Source organism: Thalia democratica, unplaced genomic scaffold (genome assembly GCF_965202585.1).
Source record: "Thalia democratica unplaced genomic scaffold, ktThaDemo2.hap1.1 HAP1_SCAFFOLD_1585, whole genome shotgun sequence".
In the NCBI taxonomy this organism is placed as follows: Eukaryota; Metazoa; Chordata; class Thaliacea; order Salpida; family Salpidae; genus Thalia; species Thalia democratica.
This window is the reverse complement of record NW_028140419.1, coordinates 3980-14445: the sequence shown is the minus strand read 5'-3', so window position 1 is coordinate 14445 and position 10466 is coordinate 3980. Positions and strand designations below refer to the sequence as shown.

The 10466-nt window shown below is 25.7% G+C and overlaps 1 protein-coding gene across 1 annotated transcript; it reads right to left on the bottom strand.

The window, feature by feature from the left end:
• Nucleotides 1-4804: 4804 nt before the first annotated feature.
• Nucleotides 4805-10114, bottom strand: LOC145848635 (small nuclear ribonucleoprotein F-like). The gene is made up of 3 exons (XM_082953978.1): nucleotides 9845-10114; nucleotides 6947-7049; nucleotides 4805-5202 (listed from the first exon to the last, which is right to left on the bottom strand). Exons 1-3 carry the CDS (start codon nucleotides 9936-9938, stop codon nucleotides 5145-5147), a joined length of 255 nt encoding a protein of 84 aa, XP_082810104.1. The 5' UTR covers nucleotides 9939-10114; the 3' UTR covers nucleotides 4805-5144.
• Nucleotides 10115-10466: the final 352 nt, after the last annotated feature.

The window sequence follows — 10466 nt, the reverse complement described above, 5'->3', positions numbered from 1 at the left end:
TGGTTCAACTTAGAATTTGTGGAACAATTTTTGGAAGTACTAAGCTTATAGATTTATTCAAAAATATATAACAAAAAACTGTTTAATTTAAGTTTCTCTCTGTACAAAAGCTTTGTTTAACTTTTTCTAATTGCTTGTTTTTCCGACAGTCCTGCCACCTTGGACTGAAGTCGAACCAACCGTACCAGTTACGACACCTGAGGCCACCACAGTTCCTGAAATAACCACTCAGCAGTTGAACACGACAGCTGACGTCACTACTAGTGAGTTCGTTTTATCAAAAAAAAATTACTGTTTAATACGTTTCGTGTGTGTTTTTTTACAATTTTTAACGTTTTAAATACGTGCAGAAGTAAAGCAGTAAATTAATTTGTTGGTTCGTATACAGTGTAGTTGAAAGTTATGAATAAAATAACTGTTTGTTTTGTTTCGTTTAATGGTTGCTAATATACGTAAAAATCTTTTTTTTTGCCATAGAAGAAAATTAATGTATTAGTTAACGAATTTTTTCTTTATTTTAAATAGTAAAGAGTATACGAACCTTAACTTTTCTGTGATAAGTAAATAGTTAGAATGAAATAAACAATTTAAAGCGACCTTTCTACTAAACAAATAGAAAATAAATTTTAGTTTTTCCCTTTAAAGTTAATCAAATAACACCTAGTTATTATCAACAAAAAAGAAAAGTTAGCTAAACTAGTACTACAATTTTTTTAGGTAATGTTTGACAATTTATAATTACAAAAAGTAACAATCAAATAAATTCACAGGATTTAGGGAGCCGTCAACAGTTGGTCCACCTAGTGGTTGGTTGTTGATCGCGCTTGCTGTCGCCCTATTGGTCGCCATTGTCGCGTTGTCTGTGATGTCATACATAAAAGCTACAAAGTGAGTTTATTTGTATGTAAATATATACATATGTTTATTTTTAATAAATATTTATTATATCTGTAATGTCACATATCAAAGCTACATAGTGAGTTATGTACGTGTGTTATTTTTGTTTACAATTGTTTATTTTGTTTTGTCTGTGACGCCATACGTAAAAGCTACAAATTGAGTTGTTTGTAACCAATAAGACGTTGTAAGTATTACTTGTAAATGTACAAACAAGAATATTTGTCGAATAAAAGAAGCTTAAAGTATTAAAATCTTTCAAAGCAAACTGTTATCATTGTTTTAGCTAAAGGCTTTCATGATAGTTAATGTGGCTTACAACGTATTTTCTATCTATTTATACAACTATATCTTTGTGCATTTTTTTGTATCGAAGTTTTTAGCTAGTGTTTGCACATAAACGAAGTTCTTAAAAACTCTAGTTTTTCAGTTTAATTTTTTTAAATAACGTTTTATTTTTACAGGCAAGGAAGCTACTCTCCGGCAGCTGCAGAAGCCGGACAAGCTTGAAAAAAAACAAAACTTTAAAAAAATTCAATGTACGCTACAAAGGGCCGAGCTTGGAAAATACAAAAGAAAAACTGATAAAACATTTTTTAAAATTTTATTTTTATACTAATTCGCTTAAACACTAATAAACTGTAATTTGGATTATAAACACAAGTTGTTTTAATGTATTTTTAGCTTTCAGGTAGATATTGTTTGTTGAGCGACAAAAATAATAGACGTTCAAATAATTGGCACTAGGACCATGTGTACGAGGAAACTTTGTTTAACGCTGTAGAAAACAAAACGTTTATTCAAAACTAATTCGAAACCAAATCGTAACATAGCTTAAAAAGTGATTAAATGTAGTTAGTGAAAAATTAATTTTTAAATAAAAAGATATTAAAAATCTGTACAAAAGAGCCTCCCTAGTGTAATGTTATAACCTAGTAATTTAATACAGTTGTAAATTGTTTTATGTGTATGATGAATAATAGATAAACTTAACTAAAAGTTAACTACTGGCTTTAAAATTTGTATTAAACTTCATGACAATTAGTATTACTAGTATTGGACCAATCATTTAAATATTGTGCAGATGAGTTGTTTTGAAAACAGTCTATCGAAAACAAAAAAAGACAAAGTTGTCTTTAGTTTAAGTATAAAATTATACTTCAGTAGCATTAATTAGACTCAAAGAATTATAGCGTGTTTTGACTGTTTTCCTGGGTGACATCTGAAAAACTAAAACTGTAAGAAAACGTAACAAAAAGGCGATTTAATGTGGTTTTAATTTTCAACACCGACTAAAAGTTCATATTCAGCTGTTAGCTTTTTTCTGTCAAATAAAGTTTAGTTAATAGTTTTTTTAACAATAAAGACGTAGTTTTATAAGTTTTTTTTTCAGAAAATAAAAATTAACTAATCAAGTAGTTTTAAAATGTTTTTATTAGAAAATAATGTGTACGTTATGTAAAAATTTTATAGCAGCGAAAGCTTCACATTTTAAAAATGAAACTTTTCATTCAAAATATGATAATCAAAGTGTTCTATATAACTATTTAAAAATTATAATACAGCTCAAAGGATTTCCTTTTAAAGATTCGCAACGTTCGTAGTTGTAATATTTTTATATAGTTTATACGTTTTTTGGTTTAACTAAGTAATTTACTTACATAGAATTATATATGTTGTTTTGTTTTTAATACAAGTTAATAGCTAGTTTTGATTAGCACTTTGTTTTTAGTTTCTTATATATAAAGGGTTTAAAAATACATTTTAACTCAACAATGTAAGGCAATACTTTTACATATTCAGTATTAACTGAACTTAGGTTTGTATTTTGATTATTAAATAATAATAATAAAGAACTGGACTACATAACAACACTTTTCATTATGTTTTACTATTGTTTTCAAGTTTATTAAAGTTTGAATACTTTTACGCACCTGAAAAAAAAATTGAGACAGTTATGTTACGTAGTTTTCCAAAAGGTATCACTAAAAGTTACTACAGAAACTACTCTATTTATTGAAGAAAAATTATTGTGTTAACTCACTGAAAAAACTCTAGACACGCCCCTGCATTATGCTCTGTCATAGTGTATTCAAAGCAACAACCTTGTTAACAAATCCACGGTGTTCACCTTAGGTTTAGATTTTAAATTAATTTGACTTGTTTCGAGCATACTGTTAGTATAATGTTGCCAAATGCTTTACTAAGTTTTTATTTATCAAAATAGTTTTGTTTGCTTGATAGTATTACTTATGTTTTAAATTCACAACAGTTAAACTACTTTTGTTAAAATAAGTATTTTAGATTTTTTGGTTTGGTGTTTAGACTTAAAAGTTTTTATTGTTTTTTATGGCTTACTTAAATCATAGGTTTTTAGAATTTTAAAGCCTCTCTGCAGTGTACTACATGTATTAATAGTTATACATTTAATATTTTAAGAAATACAATATTTGCGATTTTTTATATTTACTTAATAATGTTAAAAACTATTAAAAAATAGCATAATTACTTAAATACTAAAGTTACACTCCATGCACATTTTGTGAAAAGTAAAACTCTTAGTATACTAATTTTACTATTTGAACTAAAATTTCATAGATGCTGTATTTTATTCTTTTATTTTGTACATGTCACTTTAAAAAAATATATATTTTTTTCGATAGTATTATTAATAATACAAAATGTCAATGAAGGCTACGGTCCTCTTTAAAATGATAAGCACTAACTTCACTGATTTAGTATGAGACTCTTTTGTAAGTTTTTGTAAAACTCATTGTAAATTAAAGTAAGTTTAACTGTTATGTTAAATACGTGTTTGTACAGTATGGAAATAATCAAAAAAAAAACTTTTACCGAAACTTAGTTTGCATAATAAAGTCTTGAAATAGTAAAATAGTATATGTTATTATCGTCTCTAGAAGTTGAGACCTTTTTGTTTGTTTTCGAACAATCAATGCACAAAATATATTTTTTTATGTCTGTTTACAAAGATTATTTCGCTATAGCAAAATTTATGAATATTCCAGGTTTTTTTAAAATACAATGTCAACTTTCAAGTTTATTTGCAACCCTGTAGATATTCTAGCAAATTTTTAAACTTACACTAGATCTTACGGAGTGTATGATAAAGAGCAAAAAAGGACCCACGCATATTTTAGGGGCGTTGTAAGACTTGAATTATATATTTCAAGACATTTTTAAACTTTCTGTACATTTTATCATTCTTCATTTTTTTGAGAAAATCGAGAAGTGCTTCCGTGAAACTTTAGTGAAAACGCGTAAAATGTGTTTTTGTGATGATTGCTACATGTACATAAACGTTCAGCTAAAAACTTGAAGGTCAAATTTTCAAGGTCCCATATAAATTACATACGGGTTTGTTCCTATGAAAAATATAATTAGTACAGTAGTGGTAAAATTTTTTTTTCAGTGTTGTCTTTATATGTGATTATGCACAAAAAGTTAAACCAAGATCTACTGCATGATTTATTATGGAAACAGATCACTCTACTGTTCACAGGTCGCTAGTAACAGTTTTGCCAGACATTATTAATATTTTTTGAGAGGTTATTATATTCTAGAATGTAAGTTGATTGTTTCAAAACTTGCTCAATACCTAATATTTCAGTTTAAACATTTATACAATTCATCACTAATTTTCAAGGTATAAATGACGTAAAAAGTAAATTTAACCCTTATCTTTATTTTAAAGTTGTTATTGATTCCAAACGCCTTACTTTAATTTTCTTTCAAAGGCTAAGCAACCCTTAAATTTGTTTATACACTTCCTGAAAAAGATTGAGAGCTATAATTAAGCGCGCTTGTGTAAAAAATTGACAGATGGTATTTTTAATAAAACGTTGGACACACCAAGTAAAAGTAGATATACATTACATACACACAATTTAAACAATTTATTGACAACAGAAAAACTTTGAATTTATCTACAACTCAACAGAATTTACTAAAATTTAAACAATAAACACTTTACTTCAAAATGCACATTTTAGGAATGCTTTAATTTGATATCCATCTGTAATATACATGATAAAACAATATTTTAATTAGATAAAAATTAAAAATAGTGACTACTAAAAGTGCTCAACACTCTGTGAACTATTTTTAAACCAAGCGAATATTTAACAAATGAAAACGCTGCAAAATAAGATCGGCCAATCAATGAAGACATCAGACTAGATTGAGCCAATCACAGAAGATCACTTGTTGATTGAGCCAATCAGAATCGTTTAAACTTCACCGGCCTCGCCTTCCTCGATGCCTTTGATGTAGAGGACGTTGTTGCATCTGTTTAAAAAATATTTAACTAAATTAAATAATATTTAATAATATATTAAATAATAATAAAAAATATTTAAAATTTTGTGAATTTGTCATAAATGGTGTAAGAAAAGTGAATCATGTTAAGCACCTACTTAATATTCTTCAAATACAAGAAAATTTAACGTACAGAACATTGTTGCATCTATTTAAAACAAATTTGTAGATAATTTGATTTCAACAAATATTTATTTGTAAGTTTGTTCAATGTAGAGAACATCCAATACTATTGTAAATGTAAAGAATTTATAACTATATAAAAATATGTCAAATTTCATAACCAAAAAAACTTATTTGATTTTTTTTTCAGCTTTAGACTTTTATATTTATTCACGTTTTTTTATGGCATACATTTTTTAACAGGGTTTCCACTCTTTGAATCAAAAAACTATTATATGTACGCTTAGTGTTTAACTGAGCTTTTCAAAATGCTTAATAAAAGTTTTTTTGCCTCTGGCATGTATACAATTTCTAAGAGTAGTGAAAGCTGGCCGTGAAGCTGAAAAAAAATTAACATTTCAAAATCAATAAAAATTTAGTTCTTGAAAAAAATTAGTTAAAAAACATTGAAAGTAGATAAACTAATTCTCATACAACATCTATACAAAAATATGTCCTGAAACTTTACAATATCCTTAAACTAACCAGAGTCAGCCTGAGTTTAAAAATAAATCACAATGTCCTGGATTTCTAAAAAAAAATTAATATCCTAAGTTATCCTTAAGTATTTTGAGTGAGTGGCAACCCTGTTTTAAGAACTATTCATCTATAAAAACAACAAAATGAATTCTGATACATGAAAATTATTCTTAAAAATTATATTTACAATACTATTCATCAAAACTATCTTTAAATACCTCTGTTTAAAACTTGAAACTTGAAAAATTTTAGAAAAACTTTAAGCTACGAACCAATTACAGGATTTCCACTCGTTTGTTCAAATTTCTAGGTTTTCCAAAATTCTTCCAAGTTTTAAAAGTACACAATTTTGGGTCTACTTTTAGTTTAATGTTAAGTTTAAGGTAAGAAACTGTGTTAAATAATATAAAAACATTGAAAAGATACTGTAAAGCTACTTTAAATATATTTAAAAAAAAAAAATTTTGATGATAACAAAATGTTTTTATTTATGTGATAGATTTTTTGAGTCAAATTGAAATTTTACTACTGAACATGTGAAAATTGTTAAAATTAGGTTTTTTTAGTGATTTTTGTTCAAAATGCCAAGTTTTGCCATGTTTTTTTCAAAATTTCACAAATTCCAGGTTTTTCTAGGTTTTTTTGCCTAAATTGTCAAATCCCAGGTTTTTCCAGGATTCCAGGTAAAGTGACAAACCTGCAATTAACAATATACAATTTCATACTACAACAAAATTAACAGATTTAAACAATATTTTGTAAGCTTTTATTTCAATTTAAAGATATTAAAAATAACAATAAACATTGAATATTCTTTTATATAAACAAAAAATTAAAATTTAATATATTTTTATGCAGATTATTGCATTATATATAAATAAATTTTATTAAAACATTCTTTGATAAAATCAATAAGAAGTAATATATTTAATTTACGCAAACCACCATTTTACTTTACTTTATTCTTTTTTTATTTTACTAAAACAACTGGATAAAACTATTACTGTACACATACACTCAAACTCTTTATAATTTTCATCTAATCTTATCCTATATATAAACAACTAATAACCTGATGAGAATTTCACCGAGGTTACCGGCTTTGTTTCCTTCAACAAACTCTTCGGTGTTTGCGAGTTGCATGTTCATGTAACCGTCAACGCTAACCAAATATCCTGATATAATAAATATAAGTTAAAAATATACAAACTATATTATATTGTAGTTGCATGTTCATGTAACAGTCAACACTCACCAAATATCCTGATATAAAAAATATAAGTTAAAAATATGCACACTATATTATATTGTAGTTGCATGTTCATGTAACAGTCAACGCTCACCAAATATCCTGATATAAAAAATATAAGTTAAAAATATGCACACTATATTATATTGTAGTTGCATGTTCATGTATCCGTCAAAGCTCACCAAATATCCTGATATAAAAAATATAAGTTAAAAATATACACACTATATTATATTGTAGTTGCATGTTCATGTATCCGTCAAAGCTCACCAAATATCCTGATATAAAAAATATAAGTTAAAAATATACACACTATATTATATTGTAGTTGCATGTTCATGTAACAGTCAACACTCACCAAATATCCTGATATAAAAAATATAAGTTAAAAATATACACACTATATTATATTGTAGTTGCATGTTCATGTAACAGTCAACGCTCACCAAATATCCTGATATAAAAAGTATAAGTTAAAAATGTACACACTATATTATATTGTAGTTGCATATCCACCAAACATTGTACAATGTGAAAAACTTAAAAACACCAACACTTTATAACATTGTGAGTAAATAGTGTTTATTTCAAAAACATATCAATTAAGATCAAATACATATTCATTGTTGTTCACAAAGTATCCTGAGTTGATATATAATGTAAGTAAAATTTATTTTTAAATACATCTTTTCTATCATTTGTCAAAATATAGAAAAAAATACTGTTAATAATACTAGTTTTTGTGCATAAAGTATAAATTATGAGTGTTTATCAACACTTTAAGTTTTAGTATAGAAATTTAGAATGACCATTGACATATTCTTCAAAAAGTCAACCTAGTATTTTCTAAATCTCTGCTTAGATTTCCAATATTTTAGGAATAAAAACTCGGTGAATAAATATATGTTCAAGAAGACTTTCAAATGTGAACTAAAAACTCAATGATAATTAATTCAAACTATTTTTCAAACAAGCTTATTTCTATACATATGCTGTTGGAGAGTTTTTAAAAATTCTAATTTATTAAAAACTTATTGAAAAATATGTCTACAAACCACATAATTTCTAAATTAGTGCAGTATACTACAGATGCCACTTTTTGAAGCAAAAAAGCTATACATTGTATAACCTGTTATACATCAAACTAGTAATGTAACATAAAAAAATAAATATTCTGTATAAAAAGTAACATATTTTTAGTAAAGTAAAATACATATTTATTACTTAAAATAAAACTAGTAGGCCACTTGTATTTTTTAATTTATCAAATAATTAGTAACTAAAAGTCATGTTTTACATTATGTTTTAGTTTTAATAATAACTAAGAAAATAAATGGGTTACAACAAAAACTTGACACCTTAAACAACTTTTATAAAAACCTATAGTAATTAGGCAATAAAATAAATGATAATAACACTTTTTTAATGGTATTTTTCGTTTTTATTTATAAAATTAATGTACCAATTTAGCAAATTAATGTAATATTTTTCAAATAAATTTAAAAGACTAATACAAAACTTGTACAAAATAATTAATTTCAAAAATAAAATTCTCATTTAACAAATATCTAACATACAAGAGAACAAAAAGACTATTGAAATTAGATTGACCAATAGTAAAACATTCCATATTATTTATTAGTCAAGTAAGTTTTGTGCTTAGTAACAATTACTTCCATAAGATATAAAAGTGAATCATAACCTGATATTTAAAACTAAAATTTTTTATTTAAGATTATAATTTCTTCATTCAAAATGATTAATTAAAATAAACATGTAAACCAAATGGAACCTTTTACTTGACAAAATATTATTTTTCAGTATATAAAAGAATGTTAAATAAATATTATTCATTGTCAAAACTGTATTAAAATGTTAATACTCAATAATAATAAGGCCATAAAGGGGGGCACTTTTTTTACAATAATTAACTTAGGCTTTTATATGAAAGCTTTAAATACAAACTACAAGTCAGTTTTTATAGAATTCAAAAATATCATTTAACTTTTGAGATGTTTTATTTTATGTAAAAAGTTTCCAATACAAACGTATGGACCGCAAAAATTTTGATTTTTCAAAAAAATCAAATTTTTTGAGGTCAATTTTCTCAGAAATTTTAAAATTCACTAAAAATTTATCTCCTCCTTCATTTTTCAAACAATCTTCTTTAAAGTTTTAGGAAATGTTTCTTATGTTTAAAGGAAAAAACGTTACTTATGAATTTTAATAACTTCTAAAAATATAAACTTTATCACAAAAATTTTAATTTTTTTTTAAAATACATTTCTTCAATTTTTTTTTTAATTGTTAAGTAACGTTTTTTTTTATTGTATAAAGATTAGACTGTGAAATTTTGAAGATTGCTTGAAAAATGTAGGAGAAGATATATTTTAAATATAATAGTCTTTTTTTGCTGTTTTAGTTTTCCCTTCCCATAGGGAACCTATTATGCCGCCCGACTTTGACTGGTCATATCTCAAAACTAAATAGATTTTTTAAAACAATAAAAAGCATCTTGAAGCTTAGAAAAAACTCTATAAAATAAGATTAACTTGTAAAAATCATTGTTTACCTCCCTTATGGCCTTAACAATATATATAAATACAAATCTCTATTCTCCATACCCCACTTCAGATTCACAATGACTTTCCAGTGAGCAAAATAAAATATACAACACAACTAAACTTTACATTTTATTACATTATTTTTATGTAAACGTACCTCTATACTCCATACCCCATTTCAGCTTGACCATGACTGGCTTACCAGTGAGCTGGTTCAAAAACGGCTTTGGGTTCATTGGCATAGAAGACATGGTGACTATTTAGTAATGCTTTCTGTAAAAATAATGTCTACAGCTTTGACATCTTCTCTTGGTAGCGAATTATAGATTACAAAACTGTTTGAACTAGGCTAAAAAATAATCTTCAGAGTTTTTTTTTTCCATGTTGTAAGATATCAGTTTTGTTGCCATAATCAATAAAAGCAAAGTTTTTTTCAAAGCCATTCATAAATGTTTTGGTAAGTGTATCTTATCACTATGCACAATATGGATTTTTTTTCTACCTGCTTCAAATTTAAAGCTGAACAAGTTGGTATATCAGCGACTACAAAAACTCTATAGTTGCCAAAACGTATTGAAATAAGTTATAACTAAAGTGAGTTTACAAACTTTTAAATGTAATGCTACAAACTGATGAGAAAAGGTTTGAAAATACACATAATTCATCTTGAACAAATTATTAAACATTTTAATTAAACTAAAAGCAATTTTGTAAAATTTAGAGGTAAATACTTGTTTTATATACTTTTTAAATGTTTTCAAATGTATTTTACATGAGCA